Raw genomic sequence first — 17,432 nt, 5'->3', positions numbered from 1 at the left:
GATCGGTCATAATATAATTTGTGGTATTCTGATTCTAAAACTGGATCAGCCTTGTATTTATAGTAAGGCATAACTTCTTTTATGAGTTTGTATTTTAAAGCAAGATTTTGGTGAATGATCTTTGCCACTTGATTGTGGCTGAGTAAGTAATCAGATTGAGTTAAACTACTTCAGGATCCTGTAATGCGTTGGATTGTTTCTCTCGACATTTTCTGCATTTATCATCTTGAAATTGTTGGTCTTTTATTATGTATTTTTGACTTTTTTGGGGGTTTAACCAACTGGTCCTGTATTGCCGCAAGAAACCCTTCTGCTTCTGGGAAGAGGTTGCCAACTCTGAGCAGGACATTCAACGCTTCCTTGTTGACATCTAGTCTGCTTAGATCATGGGGATGTCTTCTATGGAAGGTCATACCCTCCCATTGGTTAACTTTTTTTTCTACAGTGATAATATTATAGGATATCATAAATAACATGAAGTGAACCATTTTATGTTTAATGAAACCCATAACACATTTTATCGAACTCCAAAACCTACACCACAAACACATTAAATCTCTTTACCTGATAACGTCATCATGCCAGACCAGCCTTTTAAAGTGAAACCCCAACTCACTGTCAGTGGTTGAGAATTATGTGCATTTCTCTCCAATACTTTACCCCACACAGCACTCTCCCCCCACCAGAATTCACTAAAACTCGCATTGTGAGTCTGTCTGGAGCTCGGATGATCCCGCCCGGCTTGGCTCCTGAATTCCAGGGGAACAGCAGGTACTTCTGGCTCGTCCAGAGATGTGTTGACACACTCGTGGTCATGTTGTGACACCAGGGACATGGCAGTGAAATACTCCAAAACCCGAGATACATTCAGGTTTACCCCTCTTAACTCTGATAAAAGTGTTTTCTCCCTGTTGCAAAACGTGGAACAGGCCATCATAAGGGGGCCTTAGGGGATGTTGGTGTGCATCATGGCAGACGAAAACCAACGAGGTGGAATGTAGGTCAACAGGAACTCGAGTGCTGTACACCGTGATGGATGGTAGGAACAGGTGAAAAGAAATCTAATTTCCTGAGGAGGGTGGAACACTATTGAGAGGCTGACTAGGTGGCTACTTTTGATGGGAGGGGTTTTGCACCTTCTGTGGAGATGTGATGGTTGAGAAAGTCGATGGTTGACAACCCAAATTGGCACTTAGCAGGGTTAATAATCAACCCCTGTTGGCTTAAGCCCATGGAAAGTTTCTGCTGCTTTTTTCAGTCCAAACAGCATGCACAGAAACTCGAAAAAGCCAAACAGGGTTATCACAGCTATCCAATCACAAACAAGAGAAAATCTGCAGATGCTGGAAATCTAAGCAACACACACAAAACACTGGGGAACTCAGCAGGCCAGGCAGCATCTATGAAAAAGAGTACAGTTGACGTTTCAGGCCGAGACCCTTCAGCAGGACTGTGCTCTTTTCCATAGATGCTGCCTGGCCTGCTGATTTCCTCCAGCATTTTGTGTGCGGTTGCTTATCACAGCTGTTTTGGAAATGTCCTCTAAGCACACAGGCATCCGATGGTAGCCGCTAACTAGATCCACTTTGGAAAAAAATTAACTTTCTGGCTAAACATGCTGACAAGTCTTGAATGTGTGGGACCTGGTAACAGTCGGGGGTGTTGGCCTTGTTAAGGGGTCGGTAATTACCACATGGGCGGCAATCACCATCCGACTTGGGGAGGGGTGAACCCCAGGGGCCATTCGACCAGTGTACAGTTCCGAGCCTTTCCATGTCACAAAATCAGCCTTCGCGGTTGCCAGGATTTCTGGGTCCAGTCTATGTGCGCGTGTGTGGTGTGTGGCCAAGTGGTTAAGGCGTTGGACTAGTGATCTGAAGGTCGTGAGTTCGAGCCCCAGCCAAGGCAGCGTGTTGTGTCCTTGAGCAAGGCACTTAACCACACAATGCTCTAGTCCACCCAGCTGAGAATGGGTACCGGCAAAATGCTGGGGGTTAGTCTTGCGATAGACTGGCGTCCTATCCGGGGGGGGGGGTAGTCTTGTACTCTCAGTCGCTTCACGCTACGGAAACCGGCATAAGCACCGGCCAGATGAGCCTATAAGGCTCGAGACAGACTTTAACTAACTTAACTGTACGTGCGTGGGCATGGACCAGTGGGCCAGTTGTGGGAATGTGGTGCTCGCCCCCATGTTTTGTGACAGTAGTGGAGAATGTGGGCTTGGGGAGGTCTGGGACTTCGCATGTGGTGGTGCCTGCGCTTGACAGAGTCCTTGTGGAGAACTTACTGGGGAGTAAGGCAACAACCCGAAGTCCTTGACATCCACAAGCTGGCAGTCCATAACTCAACAGACAGTCATTGGGCACACAGAAAGTCTGCTCCGAGCAGAGGTCTAGCCACTTCAGCCAGGACAAAGTCCCGTGCGTACTGTCGCCCGCTGAAGCAGAGTGTCACCCGACATATCCTGTGAGTCTGGATCCTGCTGTCATTGGTGGTCTCCGGAGAGGTTTTGTTGTTCTTTGTCTTCTCGTCAATAGGCGATGCTGGCAGCACACTCACTTGAGCACCCGTGTCACACAGAAAACGTTGCCCTGAAGGGATGTTCGTAATGAACGGTAGACAACCCTGGCAGCTGGAACCCGTGGTGTTCACAGTTCTCTGATATCCCGATGCACTGGCACTGTCGGAGATGCAAGGCGGCCGGCACTCCCTGGTGTTTGTACCAAAGTGAGCATGGTAAAAACACAGACTCGGCGTCGTCTGCTTCACAGCCGCAGGCCTCCTTGTGTTGGGGGCCTTGCTGACTGGGCTTATTGAGGTAAAGAAAGAAGCAGGAATGGCAAATCGCTGCCCGGTTGAGCGTAGACGATCAGACATTTTAGCAAGCTCCCTATAATCCATCATGGGTGCATTAGTGAGGGCTATGCAAACTTGATCAGGGATTTGCTGCATGAAGAGTTCCTCAAAAATAGAACAAGGATGGTGATTTTCCAGGAGAGACAACACATGGTCCATTAGCTCTGAAGACCTAGCATCACCAAGGCCAGGTTAGGAGAGCAACTCTTTGGTGCGCTCAAACTCCAAAAGTCCAAAAGTCTGTAAAAGCTGAGTTTTCAGTGATCGGTATTTATCGTGTTCAGGCGGATGTTCAAGCAGATTCACCAGTCTCGCAGCCGTTGAATTGCTGAGCAATGCTACCACGTAGTAGAATTTGGTATCATCTGCGGTGATTTTCCGCAGTACGAACTGAGTCTCAGCTTGTACAAACCAAGCGATGGCCTTTTGCTCCCAAAACTCCAGCAGTTTCAAAGTGACTGCATTGGCCGACACGTTCAATAACTCTGGAATCGTCCTAGAGCGTCGGGGTGACCAATGTAGGTTTTCGCAAATAAAGCAAAGTGAGGTGTTTACATTTAATGAAACCCGTAACACATTTAATTGAACTCCACAACCTAAACACAAAAGCGTGCTAAAAATCTTTGTTACAATGTCATCACGTCAGACCAGCCTCTTAAAGTGAAGCCCCAACTCAACGTCGGTTGTTGTGAATTACATACTTTTCCCCCAGTTGTTACCCTACACTATCTTCATATTTTGGGTTGTGCTTTCATTTAAGTTTACCGGTCTGTATTTCTTATCAGAACTGCATATGCTCACTTGGAGTGCTGAATCCTGCTTTTGTTGATGAAGCTATATCCTTAGATGTTCTATCTGATGGTTGTGTAAATTTTTAATGTCTGTTATTCCTCTTCCCCCTTCCATCCTCGGTGGTGTTAATCTAAACATGTTCGAGCATACATAGTGCTTTCTAAAATCTGTCATTTCAGTTCTTAAAAACGCAAACACGAGGAAATAAGCAACACACATAAAAGTGCCTGGTGAATGCAGCAGGCCAGGCAGCATCTCTAGGAACAGGTACATTTGACGGGTCCTGACAAAGGGTCTTGGCCCGAAACGTCGACTGTGCCTCTTCCTAGAGATGCTGCCTGGCCTGCTGTGTTCACCAGCAACTTTGATTTCAGTTCTTATTTTTCTTTGTAAGTTTTACAGATCAGTTTTGGCCCAAGATAATATTTACTGGAATATTACTTGGGTTTCATCTCCTAAGTTACAGAGAAAGGTTGAACAAGTTGGGTCTTTATTCTTTGGAGCGTAGAAGGTTGAGGGGGGACTTGATAGAGGTATTTAAAATTATGAGGGGGATAGATAGAGTTGACGTGGATAGGCTTTTTCCATTGAGAATGGGGGAGATTCAAACAAGAGGACATGAGTTGAGAGTTAAAGGGCAAAAGTTTAGGGCTAACATGAGGGGGAACTTCTTTACTCAGAGAGTGGTAGCTGTGTGGAATGAGCTTCCAGCAGAAGTGGTTGAGGCAGGTTCGATGTTGTCATTTAAAGTTAAATTGGATAGATACATGGACAGGAAAGGAATGGAGGGTTATGGGCTGAGTGCAGGTGGGTGGGACTAGGTGAGAGTAAGCATTCAGCATGGACTAGGAGGGCTGAGATGGCCTGTTTCCATGCTGTAATTGTTATATTATACCAGAAGAATACATTAAGATGGGCATAGTGAAAGTGTTTATTGCCTGTGTTATATTTTTACCTTTGAGCCCCATTGGGCAGATTTTCTTAAGACTTAAAGAAAATTCTGTCCAACATTTTCTCTGATCTATTTTCTTTGGTTATTGATATCACAAATACATGTTTCATATTCATCCATTGGTTGCATTGTAATATTATTATTATTTCTCTTTTTTAAATTTTTTATTGGCACAGTTTGTTCTCTTTTGCACATTGGTTGTTTGCCCACCTGCTGGGCGCAGTCATTGATTCTATCGTGTTTTGTGTCCTTGCTATGAATACCCACAAGAAAATGAATCCTATTGTTGTTCATGGTGACATATATGTACTTCGATAATAAGTTCACTTTGAACTTTGTTGAGGAAGCAGGGAGTCTGCAGAAGCACATAGATGGGAGAATGGGCAAACAAGTGGCAGATGGTGTGTTGTTGCAAGGCAAATGCAATGTTGGCATTGATTCCAAGAGGTCTACAATACAAGAGCAGGGGTGTGACGCTGAGGGTTTATAAGGCGCTGGTGAGGCCTCACCCTGAGTATTGTGAACAGTTTTGGGCTCCTTATCTAAGAAAAGATGTGCTGGCATTGGAGAGGGTTTGGAGGAGGTTCACAAGGATGATTCCGGGAATGAAAGGGTTATCATATGAGGAACGTTTGATAGCTGTGGGTCTGTACTCACTGGAATTTAGGATGGGGGGGGGGATCTCATTGAAGCCTTTTGAATGCTGAGTAGATGTGGGAAGGATGTTTCCCATGTTGGGGCAGTCAAGGACAAGAGGGCACAGCCTCAGGATAAAGGGGTGTCCATTTAAAACAGAAACGAGGAGAAATTTCTTTAGCCAGAGGGTGGTGAATTTGTGGAATTTATTACCACAGGCAGCTGTGGAGGCCAGGTCATTGGGTATATTTAAGGCCGAGCTTGATAGGTTCTTGATTGGACACGGCATCAGAGGTTATGGGGACAGGGCCTGGGAATGGGGTTGAGGAAGGGAAAAAAGGATCAGCCATGATTGAATGGTGATGTAGACTCAGTGAGCTAAAATGGCCTAATTCTGCTCCTATGTCTTATGGTCTTGTGGAATATAGTGTAGGGATGTGTATGGTCATGCACTTTGGTAGAAGGGATAAAGGTGTCAAATATTTTCTTTCTTTTTCAATATTTTTATTAATTACTTGCACAGATGAATACAAAATACATAATGATATTATGGAAACAGAAACAAGATTGAATTTCCCCATAACTATGTATAGTAAATTAACCATAATATTGAAAAGGTATATTTTATTCTAATCTAAAGCAAAATCAAAACCCCATAACAAAACAAAAAAAAAGAGAGCGGGGAAAAAAACAGCTGTTTGGTCAAAAGAAAAGAAAATCTCTGACATATAGTCGTAAATTCAAACATATAATAGCCGTCATCATTGCTGAACAAATCGAAAATTGTGAAAGTAGTTCCAAAAAGGTCCCCATACTGTGAAAAAATCTTGTCTAGGTATAGAAATAGAACACCTAATCTTCTCTAGATTTAAACATGACACAACATCAATCAACCAATGGGCGTGAGTAGGCGGAGCAGCATCTTTCCATTTAAGCAACAACTCTTCTGGCTAAAAGAGGAATAAAAGCCAAAAAATGCAAATCATTCGGCTTAAGAGTAAAATCACTTACTCCAACAATGCCAAATAAGGCAGTCAGAGGGTTGGGTTTAAAGTTTACTTTAAAAAGCTCTGAGAAAGTTTGAAATACTTCTTTCCAAAATTTATCAAGCCGCAAGCAGGACCAAAACATATGAATTAAAGAGGCCTCTTTGACATTACACCTATTACAGTACGGAGAAAAATCTGAGTAAAAATGAGAGAGCTTATCTTTAGTCATGTAGGCTATATGAACCACTTTAAATTGTAGAAGAGAGTGACGTGCACATGACGAAGAGGTGTGAACAAGTTTAAAAATTCCATTCCAAGTATCCTCATCAATTGAAATCTGTAGGTCTTGTTCCCAGAGGTTTTTAATTTTGTTTAACGGAATACTTCTCATTCCCAACAACATACAATAAATATTAGAAATAGATCCATTATGAAAAGGTTTCAAAGTAAAAATTGTATCAATTAAATTCTTATCTGGACGTTTAGGAAATGTATGAGGTTGAGGACACAATAAGTCTCTAATTTGTAAATATCTAAAAAAGTGAGCTTTACAAAGATTATATTCTAAACGGGGAGAAAATTCAAAAATCAGAAGTGCAAAGGGATTAGGGAGTCCTCATGCACGATTCTCTAAAGGTTAACTTGCAGGTTGAGTTGGTGGTACAGAAGGCAAATGCAATGTTAGCATTCTTTTAAATTTGCAGATGATACCACAGTGGTGGGGCTCATCAGCAAAATTGATGAAACAATGTACAGGGAGGAGGTCAAACACCTAGAGAGCTGGTGCAGGGATAACAACTTGATGCTTAATGTCACCAGAACCAAGGAGATGATTGTCCATTTCAGACGGTCTCAGCCTGAGCACACACCCCTCAGCATCAGCGGCTCCACAGTGGAGAGAGTGGAAAACATCAAGTTCCTTGGGGTGCAGATCTCGGACAATCTCAACTGGTCCAGGAATAACACTGGGATTGTGAAACGGGCCCAGCAGAGATTGCACTTTCTGAGGAAGCTTAAAAAAGCATCACTCCCCACTAACATCTTCTACATTCTACAGAGGCGTGGTTGAGAGTGTGCTGACCTTTTGCATCACTACCTGGTACTCCAGCTGCAGTGCTGTCAACAAAAAAGCCTTACAGAGGGTGATAAGGGGAGCAGAGAAGGTTATTGGGGTCTCCTTACCTTTTGTCCAAGACCTCTTTCAGAGTCGATGCCTCCAGAAGACACGGTACATCATTAAAGACCCCTCACACCCTCTCCATGAACTGTTTGTTCTTCTGCCATCAGGCAAACGTTACAGGAGCATCAAAACTAAAACCACAAGGCTACTAAACAGCTTCCTCCCACAGGCAGTCAGACTGCTAAATAGCTGCTCTACCTGACTCTGCTTTGGAGACCTTTAACTTGCACTGGACACTTATAACTTGATTTTAACTGACATGTGGCTGTTGTGTTTTACTATTTATTGTTATGTTTATTATTTAGTGTTGCATTTGTTATGTTATGATTGCACTGCTCCTGAGAAACGTTGTCTCATTCTGCCCTGCAGAGCTGATGTACGGTTAGAATGACAATAAAGTTTTTTGAATCTTGAATCTTTTCCAGAGGATTAGAATATGGATGTGATGCTGAAGCTTTTAAGTCCTTGATCAGACTGCACTTGGAGTAATTTTGGGCCCCTCAACAAAGAAAAGATGTACTGGCATTGGAGAGGGTCCAGAGGAGGTACACGAGAATGATTCTGGGAATGAAAGGGTTAATGCACAAGGAGCATTTGATGGCTCTGGGCCTGTACTCGCTGGAGTTTGGAAGAATGAGGTGGGATCTCTTTGAAACCTCATTGAATATTGAAAGGCCTAGACAGAGTGGATGTGGAAAGGAGGTTTCCTATGGTGGGAGGATCTAGGACCAGAGGACACAGCCTCAGAACAGAGGGACATTCATTTACGACAGAGTCAAGGAGGTATTTCTTTAGCCAGAGGGTGGTGAATCTGTGGAATTCATTGCCACAAAGGGCAGTGGTCATGGGATATATTTAAAGTGGAGGTTGATAGGTTCTTGATTAGTCAGGGCATTAAAGGTTACAGGGAGAATGCAAGGAATGGTGTTGAGAGGGATAATTAATTAGCCATGTCGGAATGGTGGAGCAGACTTGATGGTCCAAGTGGTCTACTTTGCTTCTGTGTTTTATGGTCTTATGATAATTATCACATAATCTGTAAAAGTAATGGGGGGGGGTGCTCAGACTTAATTTGGGGAAGGGGGAAGGGAAGTTTCTGTTCTTGATTTTTTTAAATGTATGCCCTGGAATATTTTATCGTAACATGCCAAAGAGAAGCTAGCCTTATCTAACAGTTCACCCACAAGAAAGCACACAAAGTGCTGGAGAAATTCAGCGGGCCAGCCAGCATCTATACAGCCGACGTTTCGGGCCAAGACCCTTCCTCAGGACATGTGGGACCTGCCACTTTTCAAATGTCAATTCCCTGCATATTTTATAAATAATTAACTTTGAACCAGAAAATAAAATAAGCTAAATAGCTTTGTAGAAGCTGTTCTGAATAAAATATCGTCACTGTCTTAAATCGTCATTACATTGTTCAAAGTGAGAGGAATCCCGGGACAAACGTCCAGCTTCTGTTTTGCGGGGAACAAATTTTGAAGTGACACAAACCGTCGCCCCGCAGAAAGATGGCGGCGGCAGCGGTTTCCGGTTGGGCGCAGGGTGCCGAGTTGCCTCTCCCTGATGGGCTCTCACTTACACTCCGTGAGGCGCTGCTCAAGGTACTGGAAAATCGGCCCGAAGACCCCGTCTCCTTCCTGGGTGAATACTTCCAAAACCTAGCGGTGGCTTCCGAAGGAACAGCGGAGAAACCGGTTCCGAGGCAACAGGAGGTAACCAGGCGGCGGGGTCGTGATCAGGCTAACCCTCACGCAGCAGAGGGGCCGTGTTCGATCCTCGATCCAAAAACCACCCCTCAATCTCCCTCCCTCCCCCCCCGTTCTCCTCTCCTTTCCCCTCCCCCTTTACCCTCCCCCTTTACCCTCCCCATTCCCCTCCTCTTTACCCTCCCCATTCCCCTCCCCTTTCCCCTCCCCCATTCCCCTCCCCCTTTCCCCTCCCCTTTCCCCTCCCCCATTCCCCTCTACCTGTCTTCCCTCCTACCCCAACCGCTCGTCACTCCATCTGAGGCCCTTCTGCTATTGACACACACTGCGGACACCCTCTCCTTTTCAATACACCTTTCAAAACGACACTTGTTTTTAAGATTCCAGAACATTATTTCCATGAAAAGAATCCCCAGTTTAAGGACTTGCAGCACAAAACTGGCTTTACCAACCAAAATGCTTATTTATACTGATCTCATATAGCCACATTTGCTCGAGAGTTTCTATTCCTTGGCAATGTAGGCACTTTCAGCACAATACAGCAACGTAGAGGTCCTTTTAACCTACTCTTGGATCAACCTAACCCTTCTGCCCTACATAGCGCACCAGTTTTCTATCATCCGTGTGCCGATCTAGGTGCTGTTTAAATGTGAGAGTGCTTGCCTCCATGGTGCCCTCTCACAAATTCCGGCTGCGCTCTGTGTTCATTTTCAGGTTCCCTTCCTCTCCTTGAGGGAAAGCAGGTGCCTGTTGACGTCTTGGAAGAGAGGGTTGATGAATGAAAAGGGGAGAGTTGGGTAGGAGACTAACCAAGTTTGTTTTGGTCTCCCAACAGGAGCAGATTTCCAGTGCCCTTAAGCAGCTACTGCTCTGTCACTACAGCAGACCAGCCTTCAGCAGGAATACAGCCCTGGCTTTCCAGGCCCTAAGCTGCCCCACAGACAGGAGGAAGAAGCCTGGTCTCAGGGGCAGAGTTTACACTCAGCTCTTGAGGCAGATCTGTGGAAGTGCAGGCACTTCCTCCTGCTCCCTGCTCGACAAATTGCGATGCTGGGACCATGAGGCGGTTCCTTTCAGCGTCTTCCGACACGGAGTGCTCACTTGCTTTGTCTTCCTGGACTTTGTGGAGATTTCTGGGAGGCTATTTGAGGTGGTGGCAGAGTCTGGGGAGGCCAGTCGGACAGTGTGTCAGGCTCTGCTCGAGGCTCTGCAGGACGCTCTGAGTGTTAGTGGGTCAGCCAGTGGCAATGGGTGTCTGGGCGCTGCCTCAAAACTCAGCCCTGACCAGCTTGGGATGACCATGGAACAGGCAATGAGGCTACGGAGAAATGAAACCACCCCACCGATGACACAGGAGGAGTTCACTCAGCTCACTGCTCCTCTCTTTATTCAAAGAGTGAAGCCCATGTGTTGACTGGATAGAAATAGGCAGCAATTTCATTCAGACATGATGGCACCAGATCCCTGCATGCTCCCCCTCAGCCAGTGCTGCATGATGCTGGCATATTGTTGCCTGGCTCGACACAGTGTATTTTCAAGGTTGTGTCCACCTTGAGGCAAACTCCACGCTCACACACCCTCTGCCATCCTCTCTCTTGTCCACTCTGTGCCTGATTATTTCTCGCCTAGGCTGGTGCCTTATCCCCGTCCTAGTTCTTCAAGCATACCTGCCAAATTAATCTTCTGGTCGTAGTGCCTGACTTGTAAAGATGTGCTTCATATACCCAAAGACTTGGCCTCCACACCCATCCATGGCAATGAATTCCACAGAATGGTCAGCCTCTGACTGAAGAAATTCCTCTTCATCTCTGATCTAAAGGGATATCTTTGCATTTTGGCCCTAGACTCCCCCACTGTAGGAAACATGCTCTCCATGTCCACTCTGTCTAGGCCTTTCAATATTCAATAGGTTTCACTGAAATCCCCAACATTCTTCTAAATTCTAATAAGTACAGGAACAAAGCCCTCAAATACTCCTCACACCTTAACCCTTTCATTCCCACAGTTATTCTCGTGAACCCTTGCCAATGCCAGCACATCCTTTCTCAGATAAAGGGCCCAAAACTGCTTGCCATATTCCAAGTGCGGTCTGATCAGTGCCTTTTAAAGCCTCAGCATAACATCCTTGAGTGGGTCTATTTTAAGTGAGCTCCATACACACAAATATGCTGGCTGGTGGTGTAGTGGCATCCGCACCGGACTTCAAGGCGAAAGGCCCCGGGTTCGAATCCGGCTGGCTCCTCGCACACTTTCCATCCGTGCTGGGTTGAGCGTCGAGCTAGCAACTCGGCCTCGTAAAAAAAAAGTTAAGTGCTACAGAAATGGAAAAAATGCCGCCTGATGCACCATAAGGCATGAAAAGGAATGACAACAATACACACAAATTCCCCAACCCAATGCTATTGATAGGGACCAGTTTCAAAACTGCCCCGATCTAGTTGGACTGGATAGGGGCTGGGAGCAGGAAGCCGCCTCAATGTGGGGGAACACTGGCTCATATGGTTTTCTTCCATTCCAAGGCACGGAGCATGATTCTGCCTGTGTGGGTGCATCATAGTGATATGACAGCATAACCTTGTGAATATTACCACATGAAAGCAAGTTATTGAACTGCAGGACACACCTTGCTTGTCTGGCTGGATCTTTATATCAAGGACTGTTGATTGGTTGTAACTTGTTTTATACCAGTGTTGCATAAAGGACTCTTGCGTATCGTGAGATTAAATTAAACAAATGTTATTCACATTTCCTGTTTACTCTCTGTTTTGGACCCATTATTTTTGACTGTTAATATAAACCTGCCCCCAAAGGTACCACCTCCGATCGATCTGGAATTCTCAATTGCCCTTGGTTAGACAGTGAGCACGGACAGGATGTCAGACCTTGATGTGAGGTGACGGCGTCATAGCACCACTTTCTTTCCTCAGCCAAGTGCCAAAGTCCTCGGAGGTCCGTCAGGCCACCGGCCTGGCTGTCATTATTTATTCTTGGTGAAGTACACCAAGGCTCTTGGACTTCCCTCATGGGGTCACTGGAACCCCTATGAGGGTTGTGGAGTGGAGGAAAGAGGCCTGAAACCTGTGAGTGTTGCCATCACAGGACACTGGTACTTAGAGCTCTTACAGTAAATCCACTGTAAGCCTGCCACTAAAAACAATCAGTATCAAAGAAGGAATTTTGTAACAGCAGGCTATTCACCCCCTAGAGTCTTCTACCATTCAACAAAATCAGAGGCCTAACTCCATTTCCATGTTATCAAAAACCTGTCATTTAACAATGATCTGGCATGAATTATTGTTTGTGAATGAGTGTTACAAAATTCTGTGTTCCTCAGTGAGTAGAAATGTTTTCAAAGTTTAATTATGAAAGGCCTATCAATTTGGGGAAAATACCTTGTTTTGGATTCCCCAAGCAGAAGAAATAGAATCTGTCAGTTCCTTTTAATATCTTGAAAACCTTGATCAAATCACCAGTTAGCCTTCTAAATCCATGGAGGAAAACCCTTCTTTGTGGAACCTCGCTTCACATTTAACCCTTTGGAGTCCAGGGATCATTCTGATAAACCTGCTTTGCACTCTCTCCTGTCGAGTAAGAGAATTAGAAATCTTTTCTCAATCTGCAGTGAAACAATGTAAAGCAGAGATTTTATTCAGGATGGGTGAAGGCAAACAGTTTGCAAGAGGAATCCTCTTGTCAGAGTACTGACTGAATTAGTTGCTGCTGCCAGATTGGCGGCATCTGAAGTTGCCTGCAAAGGGAGCTCAGAACTGAGGTTAATTTTTTTGAACCCAAAATTGCTTTTATATATTCAACTTAGATATACAGGGCTCCATTAACTTACATTCTCTATGAAGTATCTTGATTTTCGTTTTCAAAACAATGATGGAATTCTAGACCTTGTAATCAACACTGACCAAGGGTATTTGGAGTAGAGTTTACTTCTGCTTATCCGCCAAGACTTCAAAAAATCGTTTGAGAGACTCCTTTCCCCGCCTTGTAGGTCTCAGACGAATGGTGCTTCCCCGTGAACGGTACCCTCTGAGGTGAATTTTCCTGGATTCAGGCCTGACTCTACCCCGAAGTGAGGTTGGTGACTTCGGAATGTCCCTGGCACGTACTCTAGAAAGGTCAGCCATTCCCACTGGGAAGTTTTGGAATGTTTGGTTATGAGCCATGTCCCTGGGATGCACTCTGGAAATGTCAGCCATTCCCACTGGGAAAATTTGCAGTGTTTGGTTGTGTAGCATATCCCTGGCATGCACTCTAGAAACATCAGCCACCGGGAAGTTCTGGAAGGATTGGTTCTGAAGGTTGTCTCTGGTAGGCACACTAGAAGCATCAGCATTTCCCGCTGGGAAGTTTTGGAATGACTGGTTTTGAGGGTTCTCTCTCGCAGGCACTCTAGAAGCATCAGCCATTCCCCCTGGGAAGTTTTGAAATGACTGGTTTTGAGGGTTGTCCCTAGCATGCGCTCTAGAAGCATCAGCCATTCCAGGTAGGAAGTTCTGGAATGATTGGTTGAAGGAGATGTCCCTGGGATGCACTCTAGAAACATCAGCCATTCCCACTGGGAAGTTCTGGAATGTTTGGTTGAAGGAGATGTCCCTGGGATGCACTCTAGAAACGTCAGCCATTCCCACCTGGAAATTTTGAAATGTTTGGTCGAGGTCATCGAATTTCATCGAAATCTCTCCTGCCATGGAGGCCCTGCGTGTTGGGTTGCGTGCCTGGACCAGGGTCGTGGCCATGATAGAATACATGTCATCGTCTGAGGGTAATTCGAAGGAGGAGGAATCCATATCATACTGGTAGAAACCGTTTTCTTCATCCGCCCCTAGGCCGAATGAAGCAAGGATCCTGTCCGCAGCCCATTCAAACCCAGCCAAGAATATATTGAAAACAAATATCCTCCAGTATGGGAACAGCAGTGTTAACAGTTCCCACAAAGCCATTTTCTGTTCTCACCATCCATGCATCTGAGGTGCCCTGGTCCATTGGACCTCTTTGAAAAACTGAGCAAGATGAATTGAAGTAACTTGAGCTTGAATGGAGATGGCTTGCTTTAGTCACAATGTTGGTGTGATGTCGTACAAGGCCAAATCATTGCGGGGGAGGGCAGCAGAAACTGCGATATCTTCATTGCAAACCTTGTGTCAGTTCAGAAATATGGTAAACAGAATGTCCAGGTTCTTATTGGAGCTGGTGACAGCAACATGAGGACAGTGTCTCCGCAATTCCCTACATGTATTGGAATACTTTGCACTTCTTGAGGCGGATTATAAACACAGCAGAACTGACATAAGAAATTGGGCAACGAGCAAATTCACATATCAATTCCAACTTTATCTTACTCCCAGGCATCTGTTCTATATATATAAAAAAAATGCTCTAAAAGGATTTGGTTTCAGCCTGCAACTCGCGCAATTATTCCAAATATAAAGTTGCGTGGATCACTCATCAGTTAAATTCTATCCTAAAATTCAATCCATGGTATTTGAATGTTCATATTAAAAAAACAGCCAAATGTATTTGATATTCCACTCCATAAAACCCTACATCAATCTTTTAAGGTTTGAAGATAATTTGCTTCCATTCCATATCCTTATATTCTTGAATGGTTGATGAGGCTAACCTCATTAGGATGCACAAAACTCTGTCACAATTGAAACAGGAAGTTTGCTTAGATGGTTTCCTGCTTCTGCAGTTTTCTTCTGTGCCCTCTCAATGATGAGTGCCAAGTTCTCAATACCATGCGAAGTACGTCATATCCATTTTAAGCAGTCATAGATCATGAATTGGTTGCATTTTTTGAAGAAGGCTTTAAGAACATCTTGAATTATTTTGTCCACTTGATAACACTGGACAACAAAGATTTTGCTTCCTGAATACTTTTGGGTGCATCTTATGGATTTTGGGCTGCTGATCATGAAATTTCCCTATCATGCACCTATTATTGTTATTTAAATTCATAATTCAAGTCAGAACAATGGATGCTAAGATTAACAAAGGCATTTTTGTTGGTCCACAAATCAAACAGGTCATCAATGACAGATAATTTGAAGAACTTCTAGTGAGACTAGAGAAAATCACGTAGAAGGCATTAAAGGATGTTGAAAATTTTCTTGGCAATTTTTTTTTACTGCCCATTATGCTGCTGGTGTTTTGGGCAACAATGAAAGTTCTCCATCTCTGGTGGTGGTTAGAACTTCCTTCATCATGTTAGTAGTTTCCTCTTGGTTTTCACTACTGTCAGTCATGCATTCCCGGGTGGAGACTCAAGAATCCCATCGTACTCAGATGTAGAAGGAATCTTCATTGCTGTTTCTGTAACAATTTTGTTTTACCAGTCAGCTGAACCCCCAAACCTGAAGGACTGAAGGATGACTGGCCTTTACCCTTTGACCTGTTTGGTCTGGGTGACTCTACGAAGTCCAAACATAAAGCCCTGACTCCAGCCAACATAGCTCTCCGCATCATTGAGTTATGCAAATCTCCAAATCCTACGATAAGGATATGGCCTTCTTGGAGGTCTTGGCGACTACAGAGCACCAAGCTATGTGCAGCTGGTTGACAACATGCTTCAAGAATACAAAACTATGAAGTGCAACATGTCACTAAAGGTTCATTTTCTACATTCCCATTTAAACTGCTTCCCTGCAAATCCTGGTGCTGTCAGTGACGGGCATGGTGAAAGGTTTCACCGGGACATTGCAGTTGTAGAGAAACTGGAATCCATCAGTGCTGGCTGAATATTGTTGGACATTTGAGCGAGAAGCCTCAGACGCTGAGTACAAACAAAAATCAATAACAAAACATTTTTAGCTTAGTTGAACCATTGCAAAGCGTCCGCAACATGTTGCAAATAAATGCATATTTAATAAAAGTTAATTTCTTGTTTCTCCAAATTCCTACGTGATACAAATATCTGAAAGTATATTTGTGTTCAGTTCAAGTGGTCTACTATAAACAAAACAAAAACCCTGAGGAAGCAACACTTACGAAAAAATATTGTTGGTCCAGTGTAATTTCTTGTCGGAGTAGCATGTGTCCCAGCAACTTGGCTTACCCAACAAATCCAATTAAGTGTAATTCGGAAGGCAGTGCTTGAGACGTCTGGAAGATGATGCTGACGTTGGCTATTCTGGCATTTGGAGGACCTTGCGGAGACAAGGTTTGTCCTATTTCTCGAATGCCTGCTGTAGGTAGTCAGTATTCTGTTCCAATTGTGACAGAAATCGTACCTCTGACGTTTTCCATATTTACCATCCAAGAATAAGGGGTGAAAGCACATCATCGTCAAACTCTGTGAAGACTGAAATAGGTGTGTATGAGGAGAGAAGCCAACAGGGAGGACAAGGATCACTGCTGCATTGTAGGCCACAAATTTTGTTCTTGGTTTGAAGTCAACATATTTTTGTTCAGGTGGCTAAAGGTGTGTTAATCTTATAATTAATTCTATGTTGAGATGAAGCTCTTGAGGTACGAGAAGCAGTCTATTAATTGCATTGCCTTTTTATTGTCTTTTATTCCTTGGGTTGAATTGCTGAATGAATTGTTGCATTGTGTAGCAGGGGCAAGTTGGTAGGAATCTGTTGTTTTACAGGGATTTAATATACGGCTTCGGTGAACAAATCAACGATCAGTTTCTGTGCACAAACATGGAAGCTTGTGTGATTGTGACCCTGCAGTGCCGTGCCGTTTTAATTTTGTACCCTAGTTCAGCTCAACTCTTGCAGCAAATTTGAAATTGAGGTATGGTATTAAGATAAGAAAGCTGGGTAAAGTGTAGTGATAAGTTAGACTTGCTTTTACTTTGGTCTTTGCATAAATAAGGATTATTGGAAAAAGACAGGTAGGTGGAGCTGAGCAAAGATTATCTTTATTTGTCACATGTACATTGAAGCATAGAGTGAAATGCATCATTTGCACCAAATAAAATCAGTAACAATTGTGTTGGACAGCTTGCCAGTGTCGCCATGCCTCTGGCGCCAACATAGCATGCCAGAACTCACTAAGCTTAACCGAACATCTTTGGAATGTGGGTGGATTACAGAGTACCTGGAGAAAACCCACGTGATCACAGGGAGAAACAGTGGCAGGAATTCATACAGCTGCATTGTCATCATCTTATTGAATGGCGGAGTTGACTCAGCAGGCCAGATGGCCTATTTCTGTTCCCATTTCTCATGTTCTTATTGACATCAGTTTGCACTGAAATTGGGTCTATATAGATTTGTGGGTTAAGACTGTGGTTAGCAGATGTAGGATGGAGCTTACGGTAATTTCTGAGGGCGGTCATAGTTGAGCAGGATGTTTTA

General features: G+C 44.2%; 1 protein-coding gene across 1 annotated transcript; it reads left to right on the top strand.

Annotated features, from left to right (window-relative positions):
- Window positions 1–8,911: 8,911 nt before the first annotated feature.
- tpgs1 (tubulin polyglutamylase complex subunit 1) lies at window positions 8,912–11,859 on the top strand. The gene is made up of 2 exons (XM_072244636.1): window positions 8,912–9,120; window positions 9,950–11,859. The coding sequence occupies exons 1-2, from the start codon at window positions 8,917–8,919 to the stop codon at window positions 10,526–10,528; spliced, it is 783 nt and encodes a 260-aa protein (XP_072100737.1). The 5' UTR covers window positions 8,912–8,916; the 3' UTR covers window positions 10,529–11,859.
- The last annotated feature ends 5,573 nt before the right edge of the window (window positions 11,860–17,432 follow it).

This window comes from Mobula birostris, chromosome 26, assembly GCF_030028105.1.
Source record: "Mobula birostris isolate sMobBir1 chromosome 26, sMobBir1.hap1, whole genome shotgun sequence".
Classification (NCBI taxonomy): domain Eukaryota; kingdom Metazoa; phylum Chordata; class Chondrichthyes; order Myliobatiformes; family Myliobatidae; genus Mobula; species Mobula birostris.
This window is presented reverse-complemented; position numbering and strand designations above follow the sequence as displayed.